The 19,544-nt window shown below is 39.9% G+C and overlaps 1 protein-coding gene across 3 annotated transcripts in view; it reads left to right on the top strand.

Annotated features, from left to right (window-relative positions):
* The window catches only part of cntnap3 (contactin associated protein family member 3), a 121,934-nt gene that overhangs the window by 90,605 nt on the left and 11,785 nt on the right, over positions 1-19,544 (top strand). For all 3 annotated transcript variants that reach the window (XM_058412697.1, XM_058412696.1, XM_058412695.1), the window contains 7 exons: positions 88-244; positions 3,684-3,811; positions 5,001-5,171; positions 9,407-9,625; positions 13,409-13,648; positions 15,278-15,502; positions 17,826-17,959. In XM_058412697.1, the coding sequence (XP_058268680.1) occupies positions 88-244; positions 3,684-3,811; positions 5,001-5,171; positions 9,407-9,625; positions 13,409-13,648; positions 15,278-15,502; positions 17,826-17,959 (1,274 nt within the window). The remainder of the gene's footprint in view (positions 1-87; positions 245-3,683; positions 3,812-5,000; positions 5,172-9,406; positions 9,626-13,408; positions 13,649-15,277; positions 15,503-17,825; positions 17,960-19,544) is intronic.

Here is a 19,544-nt window from a genome sequence, read left to right as displayed (position 1 = left end):
GGGCATTTAAGGACTTAGGAAAAAGGACTAAGGGAGAAAAAAGAAACCTGGCTGTGCAGCATGATGGATGATGATTGTTTCTTGCAGATGGCACACCATTCACCTGGTGGGTGGGTTGGTCAGGAGATGCCCACACGTACTGGGCAGGGGCACCACCGGGCACTCAGCAGTGCGCCTGCGCCGTCCATGGTGACTGCGTGGATCCTGAGCACTTCTGCAACTGTGACCGTGACCTCGATGACTGGTACTGACACAAATATGTTTTAAAAAATGTGCAGGTTTAATAAAAAAAAAAAAAAACACCACCAGGCTTAAATCATTTTAATACTAACAAAAAAAATGTTTGCAAAGCTCAGTATTGCTTAGTTTCCTGCTATCTTGCATCCTGCTGCTTTGATACTATAAATAAACAACTCCTCTATTCTAATCTATTAGTATTAAAGTATTATAATAAATTATTGTATAAGCTGTTGATTAATTCTCTATAACAGCAGCGCTGACTCTAGTGCTGGCTGCCAGATGTTTTTTAATGTCCTTGGTTAGACATTAAACAAAAAAAGGAAGATATTGTGAGACTGTCTGCAAGAAGGTGTTTAGAGAAGGAGTCCCCAGTGTCAGAACTGTGCCATCAGCATCACTGTTTTCCACCACAGCAGAAAAGTCTTCCAGCTGTAGTGGCTGGTTATGGAACATCTGTGACAACTTGTTCCACAATATTAAATGGATAATAAGTATGAATGTATGATTCTTTAATACATTTTATTTTAAATCATTTAGCAAACAGGTCAAGGTGTGCTGCTGTAGGAAAATGATTATGTCTAGTAAGTCAAAATGTCAAAACATCTGTTTACAAGAAGTATTTTGTCTGTGTGTGTGTGTGTGTGTGTGTGTGTGTGCATTGTTTTTGAACAACATTGTTCTGTTGCAGGGCGTCATGTGTCTGTTGCAGACAGACTTTAACATAGAAACAGCCTGACTAACCCAAGAGATTCTCTTGTCAGTCTGAAATCAGAGTAAGGCATTTCACACTGTGCTTAACCCCAGGATATCGTTGGTCTCAATGATGCTTTTAGCCCCGAGTAGAGGGACGTTTTACATTGGTAATTTAGAAATGGGGTTAGTACAAGTTTTTACCTGAGGTTATGAAACTCTGCTCTGAAGCAGCACAGTGTTAACCCCACACTGAGGTGCCAAACGTGTACAGTGAGAAATAATGTAGCGTTACAGTGTTACAGCTAGAAGCTTAGAAACAGACACCCAATCAGCAAATGACTTAGCAACACTGAACACATCAGATGGCAAAACACTGAGTATCTCGTAAGTGTAAACCACAGCAAGGAGGAACGCAATACCTCAGGCACAGAACGGCAGACCTAAACTTTTTTTTCCTCGCCGATGTGAAAAAGCAAGACAAGTCCTTATTTACATTTACATTTCTGGCATTTTGTAGACGCTCTTATCCAGAGCGACATACAAGAGTGCTTTGAAGTCTCTATCAATGAATATATTAACACTGGTTTAGTAGGTCACAGACTTAGGATACCATCAGCTTAAAAAGTGTGTTGGGTTTTTTTTTTTTTTAATTTACATACAACATACAACAATACATAAAACAAACAGGGAAAAAGAAGAGCTAGTTTAAGGGTTTCAGGAAGAGGTAGGTCTTCATCCGTCCTTTGAAGACAGTCAGTGACTCGGCTATACGGACATCTAGGGGAAGTTCATTCCACTAGCTCGGTAACAGAACAGAGAAGAGTCTAGATGTATACCCTACCTCTTACCCTGAGAGATGGTGGGAGCAATTGAGCATTGCTACAGGATCAGAGGGAGGAAGGTGCAGTGTGAAGAGTAATAAGAGCTTTATTTAAAGTGGGCACATGCTGCATTTATGCAACCATGGCTCCTTCCACAGTAAATATGCTAATAAGAGCTAATAAATTATCTCAAGTTTGAGGAGTGTACAGTGTGAAATGTCAAATTACCTGTTAATCCTGGGTAAGGCATGAGCAGTGAAAAATGTCGAAAAAGATAATCCAGGATTGCAAGTTTAGTCACCCAGGGTTTACTAGTTGTTCACAAGTGTGAAAAGCCCTAACAGATCCTCTGATTGGCCGAAAACCTCACATGATTGATGAATGATGATTTTGTTTATCCCTAACTAACACTGCAGACAAAAACAGCATGCCAAACAGCAGTGTAAGTGATGTGACGCACCACGCTGCAAGACTGCATATCTGTTTTTGATATAGTTTTAAGTTCATTTTCTGTTTAAAGATTATAAACAAATCTAAAGTTTAATTGGCAAGTTTGCTGGCAGAAAGAAACAGTCCTCTCTGAGAAACTAATGTGTGCTAATCAATCTGATGTCTTTCATTTCTTAGCAAAGAAAATGCATCTCACTTTAAAAAAAAATAAATAAATAAAAAAACAAAAGCAGTAACACACTGAAATCCCAATGGTTAGTGTACTGCAGGAAGGGGTAATGTACAAAACGCAGGTTATTCCTTGGAAGCATTAGTGATAGTTCGCGGTAAGTGAATCAGTTTCTGGTGTTGGTTATTTCTAGCACGTTCACGTCATATCGGAATTACAGTACTTACAAACTCTAAAAGCATATAAAAGCAGTCATGTTCATGTAGAATCCTTAATAAGCAGTTGTAAAATTCTGAAAGCTCGGACATGGTATAAAATCAGATGCGGGGAAGAAAACAGCAGCGGTTTCTGAAGAGAAAGTAGCTAGGAGTTGAATGTTAGGATGTAACATGTCACTCTATCATGCATTCCCTGCCATTTTCTAGTATATTATCACTTCAGAAATAGTGTCTTTTCGCTTTCAGTCCCAACGTTGTTTCTATGACCACACACATCGAATAGCATGACATCTAAGTATAGCCTAACGTTGTCTCATAATTACCACAAATACATAGCATGACTTTCACAGCATGTGTACATGTTACAGATTTTTCTTTTTTCTTAAGGTAGATATCCTTTAGTGTCAGATATACAAGTACAGCAGAGTCAAATTCTTTTCTTACAATACTGTAGCCTCACTTGTTAGGAAGCCAGGATCAGAGTGCAGGCTCAACGAACTGTAACCAAAAAAGTAACGTACACAATAGTGTGTAGGTGTGTAGTGCTTTTTTTTTATTAATGAGAAATTGGTGAATCAATGCTACACTAAAACAAACATCAAACAAAAGGTTTTGTTTTGCAGCACAATAGGATAGTGACTTTTTTGGCTGTTGGGTAGTTGTATATAGAACCTACTGAAACTGTTTATCCAACATGCAAATGGGTGTGTGTGTGTGTGTGTGTGTGTTTAAAGTGCTGGTCTTGGGAGCCCCTCAGAGGTATAATGAACTGGAATGAGCTTCCAAACTAACTGTCCCTCACTGGTGGGAGGATCTTCCAAACTGACTGTCCCTCTTTGGTGTAATGAACATCCAGACTGACTGTGCTTCAGGGGTGGAAAAGTCTTCTAAACTGACTGTCTCGTTAAATATCTTGTTCTTAAAAATGTTGCTTGTATTTCCTCATTTGTGGGTTACTTTGGATACTCACAAATTTTTCCCAGGGTATTGATTTATCCACCCCTGTTTTGGCAAGACATTTTGCAAAATGTTAGGATAACATTACTTCCAGCAGTTATAGAGTTTGTGTGATTTGTGTTTTGTTTGGGACAGGCTGAACGATTCTGGCATCCTGTCTCACAAAGAGCATTTGCCTCTCAGGCTGTTAGCGGTGGGGGATGTTAATAGGCCGGGGTCAGAGGCAGCGTATCGGGTGGGTCCTCTCCAGTGCTACGGTGACAGTAAGTACCAAAATTTCCCAAACAAGGTAAATCCCAAGATTGTGTCTGAACCTGCTGCCTACTTGTGCCGTATTAAGTCTGTAGTGCAAGACGATTGATGAAATCCCTTAACCTTGGTCAGTTGTTGATGCCAGTCTCAACAAAAATTGCATCGGAGTGGATAAATATGCTATCTGTTCCCAATGGTATTCAATGCTGTTTAACATTTCTAGTAATCATTGTTGGTATTTTGGTCAGCATTGTAATCTATGCTAGCTAGGAGACAGTAGAGGTAGCAGGACCTTCTGTTTTGGGACACAGCCAGACAGTTGTTGTCAAACTGAACCTCACAATGGCTAGGTCATCATTTATTCCGAAACACTATTCCCACATCCATTTATCACACCATCTCCGCTCTGTCTTAGCCAAGAGTTAAAACTCTTTTGTGCTATTTAGTTGCTATGGGTGTAATTCAATGCCACTATGAGTATCAGTATCTATATCAGTGTCTTTATCTGTCGCTTTAGTGCTGGAAGTATCCATATTTGTATTTGAAGTTAAACCCAAAGGTTTAAACCTGAAGGTCTAAGGTAATTAAATAGCAACCCTAACGCTATGCCCCTGGAAACACTAGAAAACACTAAAAATCATGCATGCTCTCCTCATGCTGCTGGGGTTTCCAGGTACTCTGGTTCCCTCCCCCAGTCCAAAGACATGCATCCGATTGGCATATCTAAACTGTTGTTAATGTAAAATTGTGCCCTGCACTGGAGTAGTACCCTCTCCATGATGTCCCCCACCTGGCTATGAGGAGTGGCCTGGCTCTAGGCTCCCTGCATAGGACAAGCAGTACAGAAAATGGATGGAAATGGGCATTTATGTTTTTTACCTATGCTCTGTCTGTATTTTCTATCAAATCTACTTGGTTCTGTGGCTCATGCTAATGTTTATCGTCCTACAAACTTTATCTGATCTCTTGCTCCCACATGAAAGTAAAAAGCTCATAGCTTTTTTGCTATGTTCTTTTTTTGCATTTCCATTTGTTTTTTTGTTACAGATATACACAAAAACACTGTTGTGTAAGAGTCTCCAGCCCCTCAGTGAAATTTCTCAATACATCTCTGTATTAAGTTACAGATCAAATGATGACTAAAGGCTTTTGGATCTCTTGGTGGTATGGCACCTTCTTAAACGCTTTCTCTCCCTTCAGATGACTTCTGGAACGCCGCCCACTTCGATAAGGAGACTTCTTACCTCCACTTCCCCACGTTCCGTGGTGAGCTCAGCGCTGATATTTCCTTCTTTTTTAAAACCTCCTCCTCCAGCGGCGTGTTCCTCGAAAACCTGGGAATTAAAGACTTCATCCGAGTCGAGCTGAGCTGTAAGTAAACTGTGCTTTCTATTTCGAGTGCACTGCCATGAAGAGAATCTTTTATTATATTTCTAAAGACTAATAAAAACTGAAACAAATTAGCTTTTGGGAAATCCTAAATTATGAAATTTACTTCTGACACACAAGACACAAGGAACAAAGCTGTTGATTTTTTTCTTCTGTATTTGGAAGGATTTGTTTTTCATTTGCAATTTTCCACCTACTTAAAACCAACACATCATATATCCCGTAGTTAGTTATATTTTTGTTAGAGTTTCGAAGCCCTCTGTCCTATACACTGACACCAGAGACTCCTTCCACAAATAAATGTCTACTTCATCAAAAATGTTGTCTCACTAAACAGCAACATTCAATTCAGTTTTATTGGTATAGCACATTTAACCATGGACATTGTAACAAAGCAACTTTACAAACATTTTAAATTCAGGCTATAAAGTAGAGGTTTTAAATTTGAATGTATCCGTAATGAGCAAGGGACAATATGAAGAAGAAACCTTGAGAGAGTCCAGACTCAAAAGGGAAGCCATGGTCATCTAGGTGACACTGGATAGTGTGATTATAAATTATTTACATTTATGGCATTTGGCAGACACCCTTATCCAGAGCGACTTGCATTTATCTCATTTATTCAACTGAGCAGTTGAGAATTAAGGGCCTTACTCAAGTGCCCAGCTTGGTGGTCCTGGGATTCATACTCACAACTTTTCTATATGTAGTCCAACACCTTAACCACACTATTTCTTTTCTATATCTGTATACTATGTGGTCAAAACAGTGCTATTGTGTAACCAAGATTGACTTCATGTTATAACCATAAAATTGTTAACTGTTCACTAATGAAGAATTGAGCGCAACACTGTTCATGTTAATTGCAGTCAAGTCCAAAGCCACCATCTTGCTTTTTATGTGATAGCATCAACAGCAATCACATGATGATCTCTAGGCTGTCCATGTGGGTTCATCCTCCAAATGAGACTCTAACAAGAAGTAGGGAATAAGGATGAATCACACAGGTCCAGGGAGCAGAAAGGGTCATTGATTTCTCAGGAGAAGTCTTTGTAGCTAGAGAGAGACAGATTATTAGGTATACTTATCACGTAACGGTTAAGTGCATAGTGCAAGCAGGGACTCCAGTAAGATCCAGAGGGTAACAGAGTTATGAGGACACCCTGGGACATAAAACAGTCATCTGCTCCACTGTCAACACACATTTAATGTCCCTCATGTTAGTCTTATATCAGTCGTTTGTATAGATGAATAACATATTATAACAAACACATTAACATAAATCGGTGATTTGCATCACAGCCGTCACTACATACAATAAAACCATCCAACCCATCAGAACTGAGAATCCAGCAGTGCTGTGATTCTAATACAACTTAGTAAATGTTTTTACTTTTAGTGGTTGAAATTAGCTTGATGAAAAGATGATGAATACGCAGGAATATTTATTTGACACACAATGATTGTATCTCAAATGCTTCATGAGATGCACGATGAATGATGTTTGAGAATTACAATATGACAAAGTTGAACTGATTAAAGATCAAATAAGCAGCTGCTGATGAGTTTAATAAAATAATATGAAGTCAAAGTAATAAAAAAAATCCTGCAAGGGCTCTTCATCTCACGCTCTCGAACAGCGTGTTTGCTTGTTCGATATTTTTTTTTACTCTTTGTCTCTGTTCGTATGTTTGTTCTTTTTTTTATTTGACAATCCTATTTACAAAACGTATGTGGCTCTTATCCCCGATGGAAAAATAATCTCGAGAAGCCGTCACCCGAATATACAGACACAGTGAAAACGCTGCCTCTCATGGGAAATTTCAGCAACGGCGGCTAGACATTTTCTTCTCGTCTGTTTTGAGATGCACTTGAGTGTAAATAATCGCGCATCTCTCTTGTCAATCTGTCTGAGCTGCGACCTGTCCAGCACATAGCTGCACGACTCCTGTGAAAGCCCCAGGATTCTCATGGCCTTTAACCTCATTAAAATAAGAAGGGTAAAAATTCTTAGTGCATAACAAGTTGCTGTGATGGATGAGTGTAGAGCGGGAGAAGACCTGAACACAGCCCTGAAGCTTGTTCTGCTATAATGCCAAATTATTTAGCTGGGAGAGCGCTCGATTAACCTCCCATTGTTCTGAGGCGAGTAAGACGTTAACCCTGAAAAGGACGCCTAAAAAGCAGAGTACAGCGGTGGTAACAGCTCGCCGGCATTCAGTACTGATCCTGTGAAAAAATTGACCTATCACCTGCATATAAGTCATATATAGAACCCCAAAACAGTTCTTTGTATAGAATCATTTGAAAGGGTTCATTTGAATCATTTGATTGAATCAGCTGATTCTTTTTAGAATCATTAAGCTGTTCAATATTATTATTATTATTATTATTATTATTATCATTATTATTATTATTATTATTATTGTTGTTGTTGTTGCTGTTGTAATTATTGTTGCTGTTGTTGTAGTACAAACTTACCTAGAAAATATAACAGATTCAAATACATTATAAATTTATTCCCACAAAAAAGTGTTAGGAAATAATTGTATAGTTTTAACTACTTTACAAGTTTAATCAACTATTTGATCACTTTTAAAATATGTCACATTCATAAACATTGTGAATCAACTATTTGGTCATTTCCAAACATTATGTAGCGTTATGTAGATATTCAAAACTCCAAAAAGTTATGGCACCTGTTTCACACATTTTTTGACTTATATTTTATATATAATTAATATATACTGTAATTTTAATGTAAAAGGTTAGTTGCTCTCTGCAAGCGCTACTAGAATATGTTTTTCCTTGGGGAAAAAGTTCTGTTGGTCAGTTAAAGAACCCCAGGGTTCTGTAGGGAACCCCAAGCAGCCCTTTGTTTTAAGAGAGCATCATGCAAATTGTCGTGCTGTTCATAGATGCTGACTTCTTTCAGGGTGTGAATATTGCGTGCATTTACTGTAGGAGTCGCTGCACTGCGTCTGGGCTGTGAATGATAAAGAGGTCCCGACACATGATCAGCGATTTCACAGCATTGTGCTCCATGACAGAAGGCGCCCCGTTTCTTTGCCCCTTCACCAAAACGTGCATTCAAGCCAGAGACGATTCTTACATAAAATAAGCCAAACAACTGCTAACGGAAGGCATTCCCTTGGAAATAGATGATGGATTATTGAAGAGGAACACCCAGACAGATGGCTTTAAACCTACTCCAGGAGCATAAAGGCTTACTTCCTGATTAGCGCATATGCAATATTAGCAAGCCTGAGTCCATAAGAATACAGTTTAAACTTGACAAGTCGCTGGAGTCGGATTGTGTTGACGCGAGTGTAAAGTGATCTCAGCCCACCCGAAATAGCATATTAGTTTTTGAAATGCAGCCAAAAAGTGTTTTGCTCTAAACGCTCAGCTGAATTTAATTCCGTTGGAGAAATTGCACCACGGAGGTCTTGCCGGCTAGAACAGAAAAGCATCAAGTTTCTTTCATCTCCGGCTGTAAACCTCGGGCGTCAGGGTGTTCTCATCCGAAGGCAGATTAAAAAAAAAAAACCCACACACAGAGATTAAAGACTGACGGCTTTCTGTTGCCGCTTCATTTTCCCTCCCCTGGCTTTATTTTCAAGTCGCTACACACCTTGTGGAAGAAAAATTTGAAATTTGGTCTCTCGCAAGACTTTATCTTTTATGCCTTTGATAATCACGTCTCATTACACCAGTGAAGCAAAGCACCCAGAGCTTGGGTGCAAATTTGAAACAGAAACGAATTTTAACTAGAGGTATGATATTCTACTGGTGTGACAACATTATTTCCAGCTGCCTGAAATAATAAAATGTTCTATCAAGACAGTTTTTTTTTTTTTTTTAAGACAGGTTTTCTAGATATTCACCCTGGGGTGATAAACTGCTGAGGACAACGTTTTACCAAATGTTCTGGAACTTTTTGCGCTCAGCTAGCTTAAAACCAAGCACTTATGTGACACGTATGGAAGGAGTATCAGGTGCTGACTGGGATTTTTCCCTTAATACAAAATATTGTTAATAGAAATGATAACATAGTAACACAAGAATTTGCTTTTTGTAATATGCTGATTAAGGAACAGCTACTTGTTTCCCAACGTTCAAGTACCTATACATGGATAAAAATATGACACGTCATTCTTTACTAGGTGAATAAATAAATAAACTCACTGAAATAAGGCCCCTGTGTCACTTTACAGTGCCGAATGAAGTAGTTTTCTCCTTTGACGTGGGGAACGGGCCATTCAAGGTGCACGTGAAGACTCCGGTTCCACTGAACGACGAGCGCTGGCACCACGTGGTTGCTGAACGCAACGTCAAAGAGGCGTCTCTGAGCGTGGACCATTACCCTGGATCAGTGCGAAAAGCCCCCACTGAGGGACACATCCACCTCCAGCTCAACAGCCAGCTCTTTGTGGGTAAGAGGAACATTTCACAAATTCATAATCACAAAACACACATGCACAGAGAAAACAAAAAGAAGACACTGTCAAAAAAATGCAAAACCAACGAATACAGCAGGACTATAAGTACTCCAAGTGGGTTTGGGTCTCAGCAGGGTCGTGTTAAATTTTCTGAATAGTCATGACATAAAAGGAAATGTATTCAGAATGCATTTAGAATATATATTGGGAAAAAGACACAGGGGAAACATCTGTGCTGCATCGTCAAGCTGCACTTTTACAAAAGACACTGTCCCTCTGCTCTGCTTCCTGTTCCTCCGCTCAGCAGTTTCTTTATAATATGCTTCTGGATAGTAAATATAGTAATTACTTTTTATTCCTTCCTGATCGCAGTCAGGGATCAACATGGATGGACAGGAAATGTGCGAAAGACCTGACTGCTCAATCTGTTTAAACAGAATTTGAGGCTAGCTAAATTCAAACTAGATAACATAATTAAATGTCTATCAAAAACCTGAGAAGTAAAAGAAATGCACAGATGGTGCAGTATATGTGTATTGCATTGCTGAAGTTTCCAAACTAATGCACTTTTTAAATTTAATTTTGAGAAGCCTTTAAAGCAAAATGATGATTCTTAGACTCTTGTACTGGGTCTCATCTTTGATGTTAGACTCTTGGCCTGGGTCTGGCTCTTGATCCTTAGATTTACATTAGTTATAAACCTACTTAGACTCTTTCTATGGGTCTGTTTTTTTTATATTAGAATTTTGGCCTGGGCATCAGCTTTGATATTAGTCTTGGTATGGGTTTTACCTTTGACACAGGCTTAAACTGGGTCACAGAATTGACACTTTCTAGGCCTGTCTCTCAACCTCAATGCTTAGAATGTTGCCTTGTTCAAACAGCATAGACATTTAAACTCCTGACCTGGGTGTCAGGTTTGATATTAGCCTCTTGGTCTGGGGTTGTTTGATTGTTGGCCCAGGGCTAAGTATAGACACTTAGACTCTTGTCCTGGGTCTCAGGTTTTATATTAGATTCTTTGACTGAGACTCACAATCTGTGAGTACTTACAACAAGAGTGTAACTGTTAAAAGCAAAACACAGTCAGAATCTAGGTCTCAGAACTCAGAGTCTTGGTTCTGCTGTTAGTTTCAGTCCCTTTGTTTTTTAATCTTGATCTTCTGAGACTGGGTCTCTCAGCACTTTGGGCTAGATGTCTTCCGCTTTTGATGCCTGCTTTCAGGAGCAAATGGAGGCAGATCAACCCCATTCTTCAGAAAGATTTATTCCCCGGGTGTTTGATGGTGGTGGTGGTGGAGAGTGCTGTATAACACATCCGCTCCTCTTCATCTTGTTCTTGACATTAGTTCTGTATGTTGCTATATGAGTGTATTGTGTCAGTGAGTTGGCTTACTCAGTGTCAAAGAGACCGTGTTATTATTCTGACAAGAAGTTATAATAATACAAGACCTTTTTTAGGTTCTTGGTGAAAGAACTTCATGTTTTAATACTGCATGTCCATTGGGCTGCTTTTACTACAGAGACCTAACAACTCTTTTTATAGCATATATTACTATAGGAACAGATGCATCAGTTTCCTCACATCCAGCAAGGAAATTCCACCCACTGGATATGACAATTATGATTGTGATTTGCACTGCATTTTTTTTTTTGCTGCACACATCCATCTGGTGTACATCTCTAGTGGGATTGTGTATAAAAAAAAATAAAAGGGTAGTACATGTATTAAATCTGTCTAGTCAGTGGATTATTGTGAATGATTAGATGACTAATTGGCCTCAAAAACCATGTATGCATCTGTATAATTAAACTGTCTTATGTTTCATAGGGATTTAGATGTAGACTTTTATTAGCTAATGTAGGTAAGGGTTGTTTAACAGCAAAATACATAAATATAACTAAAAAACTTAATACACATGAAGTTCTACAAGACTTTCCTCAACAAGTTACTGTCTCAAGGAATCTGTTTCAGTGGCAGTAATGAGTGTAATTTAGAGACATAATTTCCTCATCATAAATAGCTTAGCTAAGAAAATGCTGTTAATTAATAGGCTACAAAAGTGGCAGAGTACCACTAGGAAGCCACTTGTGTAATCTGACTCTGACTGCTATTCTTGATTTCACCCCAGACTGTGTTTCTGCTGTCTGGTAGGAAGTAAAAAAGTAAATTGTATTTCAAGGCAGGATGCTTATGTCCTTTTTAATTAAAGGAGAGAAAAAACCCTGAAATACTTTATATGAATGTTAAATGCAGATCAAGCATGTCCGAGGGTTAGACTTATTTTCAGAACATGTTGTTCTATTTTCACTTTGGGTGACTTTGCAATGCTGCTGGAGAACCTGCTTGTACTTGCACCACTGGGATTTAGCCATCGCTTCATGTCTACCTCTAAAGGTCAAGTCCAAAGCTTCAAGGTTCATGGTAATTCAGCTGTCAATAGCTTCATGCTTGTCATCTCGTAGATGGCTACATAGCCGAGCCAAGTCTGACACAAATATATACATGCTGTGTAGCTCCATAATTTTAGGAGTCCAGCATGTGCCCTAAATATCTGCTATGTTGGTATTAAGTAGTTTTTGATGATGTAGGTGTAATCACAAGACAGGTAATTTATCAGAATTTTCACAACCCAGACTATTCCCTTATTCTTCCTTCTTTACTTGTTACACTCTTGTACTCATGAGCACCCTCTATGCAGCTCTTTACTCAGAACACAGCAATCTCCGCTTCTTCAACAACGCTAGATTTCTCATAAACCTTATACCGTATTATTGAGATTTTATTAATTGTTGCCGTAACCTCATGGAAATAACTGAAAAAACAACAGTAACAACTAACAGTAGCTCCAGAATCTCTGTACACATGCCAGTATAAACAACATACAGACATTTATTGTGTTTTTTGTCTTTGGTTATCATTGCAGAGATTTGCTTCCCGTGTGTTGTCTTGTATGTTCTGTTTATAGAATTTCTTACTCAGTATGGCCTTGAGTTATGGGGAAAAAAAACCATATGATTGTACCTTTTGTGTTAAATGCTGTTAAGACATGATTTGCCATTATACCTGTCCAAACATTGCACTGTACACAGTGGTTTTGTGGTTCAACACGCACAAATCCTCCAGAGCAGTTTGTCATTTCAATTTAACCAATAAGGCTTGACATTTAGGGCCTGATGGATTGCTGTTTTTCATGCCACTTTTTTCTCCTTTGATAAAATGAAATGACTTGAATGCTTTAACTCTTGCACTTTAACTCTTGTTTTTTTTTCCTTGTAGAAAATTTGCATAAAAAAAGAGTAATACGAAGGCGGTGCCAGTTGATTTCATTTGCATGTTGAAGAAAATAGCTCAGCATACACGGTGCTGCAGTAACAGCATTTGAAAATGAGTGTTTTCCCTGCAGCAATTAACATACAAAGGGCAGTGAGGTTGTGAATAGGAAGCCGGGAGAATGAGAGGAGGTTGGGCTTTGATGGGAAGAGAAAAGAGCACGTTGATCATTTGTTTTGAATAGGCACAGATGCCAGGGTTGAACTCGGAAAGACAGAAACAGAGCATTCGACAAAAGCCGGCTGACTTTTTCAGACTTTTCCACCCACTATATTCTTTTTATCATCTTGTTATTTAAAACAGCTCCTCGCCATCCTCGCAAACTGCTGCTGTTGATAATGGCATACCATCCAAGAACAACCCCAAGGTGTGCTGGTGTCTTAAGCAGCCCCTTATCCCCCCATGAAAAATAAAAATAAAAAACTCTTTGTTGTGTTCTTTAGGAGGAACTGCGTCAAGGCAGAAGGGCTTCCTGGGCTGCATCCGTTCACTGAAGTTGAACGGGAAGACGCTGGATCTGGAGGAGCGAGCAAAGATTACACCTGGGGTTCGGCCCGGATGCCCAGGCCATTGCAGCAGCTATGGGCATCTGTGTCAGAACCAAGGGCAGTGCCTAGACAAACACAACGGCTTTACCTGCGACTGTGGAGCCTCACCATACTCTGGAACCTTCTGTCATAAAGGTGAGGAAAGGAAGTGCTGGTTTTACACCCCATACCTTGAAGAGTGGTGTTACTGTCTTGTGCACAGTGTTGATGATTGAAAGAACTGGGGTACTACACTGTTTAAAAAATTAAAGGAACACTTTTTAATCAAAGTATAGCATCACGTCAATTAAACTACTGATATATTGATCTGGTCAGATAAGTAGCAGAGGTTTTTTTAACCAGTTTCAGCTGTTTTAATGTTAATGAAATTAATGACCCCTAAAACAGGAATGGTTTTACAGGTAGAGTTTTACACGTACACATCTTTTCTGACTGTTTTTCACTAGTTTTGCATTTGGCTAGGGCCAGTATCACTACTGGTAGCATGAGGCAATACCTGGACCCTACAGAGGTTGCACAGGCAGTCCAAATCCTCCAGGATGGCACATCAATACGTGCCATTCCCAGAAGGTTTTCAGTGTCTCCCAGCACAAACAGGTAGTTACTCTAGGAAAGCTAGACAGGGCCATAGATGGTCCTTAACCCATCAGCAGGACCGATATCTGCTACTTTGTGCAAGGAGGAACAGGATGAACACTGCCAGAGCAGTGACCTCTACAAAATGACCTCCAGTAGGCCACTGGTGTGAATGTCTCCAAACAATCAGAAACAGACTTCATGAGGGTGGCCCGAGGACCCAACATCCTCTAGTGGGCCCTGTGCTCACTGCCTGGCACCATGGAGCTCAATTGGCATTTGTCATTGAACACCAGAATTGGCAGGTCTGGCACTGACTCCCTGTGCTTTTCACAGATGAGAGCAGGTTCACCCTGAGCACATGTGACAGACGTGAAAGGGTCTGGAGAAGCCGTGGAGAACGTTATGCTGCCTGTAACATCATGCAGCCTGACCGGTTTGGTGGTGGGTCAGTGATGCTAGACAATGGCACCCTGTCCACCATTAGGTATCGGGATGAAATCCTTGGACCCTGCTGGTGCAGTGGGTTCTGGGCTCCTCCTGGTGCACGACGATGCTTGGCCTCATGTGGCGAGAGAATGCAGACAGTTCCTGGAGGATGAAGGAATTGATACCATTGAATGGCCCTTACACTCGCCTGATCTAAATCCAATAGAACAGCAAAATGGAGATGTGCAGCAAGACAGGCAGGAGATGGAGAAGTGTCGAGCAACATTCTGACACTGCGAAAAGAAATCTGCAAAAAAAAATCCCCAAATGTTCTCTGTCTTGACTTTAATAACTAATTGCACTGTATGTGTTCTGTGACTTTCAGAGACAGCTTCTCTCCACTTCTTCCCTCTAGACATTTCTATAGTTTATATTTCAGTTTTTAGTTGCTACCCCCCACTTGTGCAACCACTAGCACACGATTGCCCTCAGGCATTTACAGAAACTCTAATGCAGAAGAATAAACCAGGTTTTATTTATGACTTATCTAGTCACTCCAACACAAGCTAACATTCAGTTTTCTGGCTAATTAACTAACATTTTAGGGGAGGCCTAAGATAGCATTAGCCAGCTTGTTAGCTCTAATGCAAGCTACCTAGCTAGTATTCTCAGCATTGGCTTTGGTTTATTTTAACCTAAGATTCGGTCTGTTTCCTTTTTTTGGTGTAACTAATTCTAACTCCTGGTTTTATTTTCCAGAGGTTTCTGCATTTTTCCGACCTGGCACCTCAGTGACGTACACATTCAAGGAACCTTATGAGCTGAACAGAAACGGCAGCGCAATGTCCTCATCCATCTACTCAGACCTGACGCTGAAAGGAGAGAACATATCTCTGAGTTTTCGCACTAGCCAGGCGCCTGCCATTCTTCTCTATGCCAGCTCATACTACAGAGAATTTCTTGCCATCTTCCTCAACAAGAACGGTGGGAGATCTTGCTAATCTTTCCCCATCTCATTTCTCTCCATGCTGCTTTAGCCTTTACGTTTGTATCAGGGTGAAATCTCTTAAGACTCAAAGGCTAATAGTTTCATTGTCGAGCAATTGATAGATAATAGACTTTAGCTCTCTAATCTAATATCACCACCAGCTGCCACTGCTGTGTAATAGAAAATGGCAGGGGTTTTCCCAGGCCACTAATCACCAAAATTAACCCCTAGGAGTCTGAGGTGGGTTTTTTTTTGGATCTTGGAAATGTCCTTAGCACAACTGCACATACACCTATTGTCAGATATTTAAGCCTACTTTAATCTTATGAAACTGATCCAATAGGGAATAAAAAAGTTTGCGTCATCTGTTTACTAAATGAACTTTTGTCACTTTTGCTGGAAGATATTCCTCCTGACAGTAAATGTCAAACTATTAAATAAGCACATCATATTGGTCCTGTAACTTTATCTACCATCGAGTCCTAAGAGAAGAGGAAGTGATCTAATTCCAGACTTTCAATATCCTACATTTCTCAGAGGATTTTCCGAGCAGCATCGCAAAATTTTCGTGGACACTGAGGACAAAGGAATGAATTTTACATTCCAATCGCACCAGGATACGTCAGGGAGACATGCCTGTTAATCTAACACTAGTGACAGAGAAGCTGCTTTTGAGCCTGTCATTAAGGGCATGACCTTTTGGGATAGTTGGCTTGGTCCTATAAGTGCGATTATTAATTGGCGACGGTTTTCCGAGATTCATATTGTATAAGGATTCATAAGGATTTCTCTCAACCTCTCAGGTCAGTGTCGAATTTCCTTCAATTAGTGACAGCAGCAGTAAAAAGCCACACGGCACAGACTGGTGGACGACGGTAATGCCACGGATTTTCCTGAGTGAGGGTGAAATTAGATTTGTTCCTGTGGACAAAAATGTAATGGAACAGACTTCACAGGTCTTCTTGCAGTAATGAAAGGATTCGTGCTTGGATAGCAGCTATAAACAAAACAGCCATAGGGTTTTTATAGTCAAAAGCGAGAGTACCGACCCTCATCCTGGAGAATCCATGCTAGGGGTCTTTGTTTTCTTGTTTAAGAATTTATTAGAAATTGCTATGAGATATTCATGCACCAGGGTAAACATGCAGCTTGTTTAAAAATCTACCTACGTATTTTCTATGATGTTCCAGTCAGAGGACTGTGAGGGTCATTCCATAAGCTCCTGGGTGCATTTCCTGAAGTAGTTCATGGTGGATTTTGAGACGCTTTAGCAAAAAGTACTGTTGTAGAATTCAGCCTTTTCTCAGCATCATTTTTTTCTGTAACATTTGCTTCCAGAACCCTGTGCGTAACCAAGGTTCTCTTTCCATCAAATGCTGCTCATTTTTTTTATCCAAGCTTACTACAGAGCTTCATTTTTATCTCCTCAGAAGTTGTTTCCTTGTCTCCATAGGTATTGGTATGCATAAATCAAGCAAGCAATGTTTCCTTCTGATGACTCTTCCATGCAGATCATGTCTGTGCAAGCAACACTGCGCAGAAGAACAGAGCACTTCTGTGTCAAAAATGTACATTTCTAAACCTCCGCCCTCTTCTAGTGCTGTCAGCTCTTGCTTCTAAGACCTTTTTGCAGTTATGGTCTTTGTATTTTCAGCGTTATGTCCATTCATCTTGATCTAATGACTTTCTAGTCCTGCTCTTGACCGCTTAGTCTTATACTCATGTTTAATGATCTGATCAGCTGGTGCACTCGGTTAGGGATCTGCCTAACTGTCAACTGCCCCGTCTGACAGTTACAGACATCGCTGTATGACTCCATGTGTTAAACTGTGTTTTCTCTAGAGTATAAAGGCATCTGACAGATGTGAGCGAGTTCAATGGAGACAATTTATACACAGTATTCATTTTGACAGTATTGCCCCAAAGGGTTCTAGCTCTTATATTTCTTCTCAAACAGACAGATTTCTGTATGTATTAAGAAACCTGTACTGACTAAACACTGCTATTATAGTGTTTTCTGAGGAAAATGAAACTAAGCTGTTGCTAATTTTACTTCCTGGATTTCTTTTTTGCCAGCAAGTCAAGCCACTAATTCCTCAAATGTATTAGTGTGTCTTATTGACAGTGGATTAAAATACTAATCTTCTTAACTGACAGCTTTCCAGTCCCATAAATGTGAGTTAGTGCTGTTGCACATTGATGTTTCCATCCTGCTGTAATCAGATTGATTATAGATTATAGATGATTCATTGTGTCCATTTGCTACAAAAGCACTGCAGCAAATATATATAATTTTATTTATTTTAATTTTTTTTGAAGGTCACCTGGAGGTGAAGTACAAGCTGCAGAATAACAGAAACCCTGACGTCTTCAGATCAAGCATGAAGAACCTGGCTAATGGACAGCTGCACAGAGTGTCTATCAGAAGAGCCCTGGAGAGCCTCAGCATTCAGGTCAGACAGTCAGGATTCATTTCAGTGAAACATATTTCAAAAGTTCAATTTTGATGCAGGGAAGACAAAAAAATGTCCACACAACCCCAAAGCATGACAGGGCCACCCCCATGCTGAATAGCTGGCAAGGATTTCTTTATATTAAATGATGCTACTTTTGTCTCCAAGCATCCTGGATTTGACTCTGGAGTTTCATGTTTGCTTCATCAGGTTACAGGAAATAAAAACATTCAGTTTTGTGATGAGGTCTCAAGTAAAGTTTTCTTCTGGTGACGCTTTCATGCAGAATTTACAGAAGACATAGACAACAGGCAGGAAGACTATCAGAACAGAAACAGCCTTTATTTGTCACATATACATTACAGCACAGTGAAATTCTTTCTTCGCATATCCCATCCTTGGAGGTTTGGGTCAGAGCGCAGGGTCAGCCATGATACGGCGCCCCTGGAGCAGAGAGTGTTAAGGGCCTTGCTCAAGGGCCCAACAGTGACAACTCTATATATATATATATATATATATATATATTTATATATATATATATATATATATATATATATATATTTATATATATATATATATATATATATATTTATATATATATAGAGAGAGAGAGAGAGAGAGTGAGGGAAAAAATTATTTGATCCCCTGCTGATTTTGTACGTTTGCCCACTGACAAAGAAATGATCAGTCTGTAATTTTAATGGTAGGTGTATTTGAATAGTGAGAGGCAGAATAACAACAAAAAATCCAGAAAAACGCATTTCAGAAAAGTTCTACATTGATTTGCATTTTAATGAGTGAAATAAGTATTTGATCCCCTATCAATCAGAAAGATTTCTGTCTCCCAGGTGTCTTTTATACAGGTAACGAGCTGAGATTACAGTAGGAGCACTCTCGGGGAGCACTCTTAATCTCAGCTCATTAACTGTATGAAAGACGCCTGTCCACAGAAGGAAGCAATCAATCAGATTCCAAACTCTCCATCATGGCCAAGACCAAAGAGCTGTCCATGGATGTCAGGGACAAGATTGTAGACCTACACAAGGCTGGAATGAGCTACAAGACCATCGCCAAGCAGCTTGGTGAGAAGGTGACAACAGTTGGTGCGATTATTCCCAAATGGAAGAAACACAGGACTGTCAATCTTCCTCGGTCTGGGGCTCCATGTAAGATCTCACCTCATGGAGTTTCAATGATCATGAGAACGGCGAGGAATCAGCTCAGAATTACACTGGAGGATTTTGTCAATGATCTCAAGGCAGCTGGGACCATAGTCACCAAGAAAACAATTGGTAACACACTACGCCATGAAAGACTGAAATCCAGTAGCACCCGTAAGGTCCCCCTGATAAAGAAAGCACATGTACAGGCTCATCTGAAGTTTGCCAGTGAACATCTGAATGATTCAGAGGAGAACTGGGTGAAAGTATTGTGGTCAAATGAGACCAAAATCCAGCTCTTTGGCATCAACTCAACTCGCCATGTTTGGGGGAGGAGGAATGCTGCCTATGACCCCAAGTACACCATCCCCAGGTGACAGGACAACTGCACCGCATCAAAGGGAAGATGGACGGGGCCATGTACC

The sequence above is a fragment of the Hemibagrus wyckioides genome, linkage group LG16 (genome assembly GCF_019097595.1).
Source record: "Hemibagrus wyckioides isolate EC202008001 linkage group LG16, SWU_Hwy_1.0, whole genome shotgun sequence".
Lineage (NCBI taxonomy): Eukaryota > Metazoa > Chordata > Actinopteri > Siluriformes > Bagridae > Hemibagrus > Hemibagrus wyckioides.
This window is presented reverse-complemented; position numbering and strand designations above follow the sequence as displayed.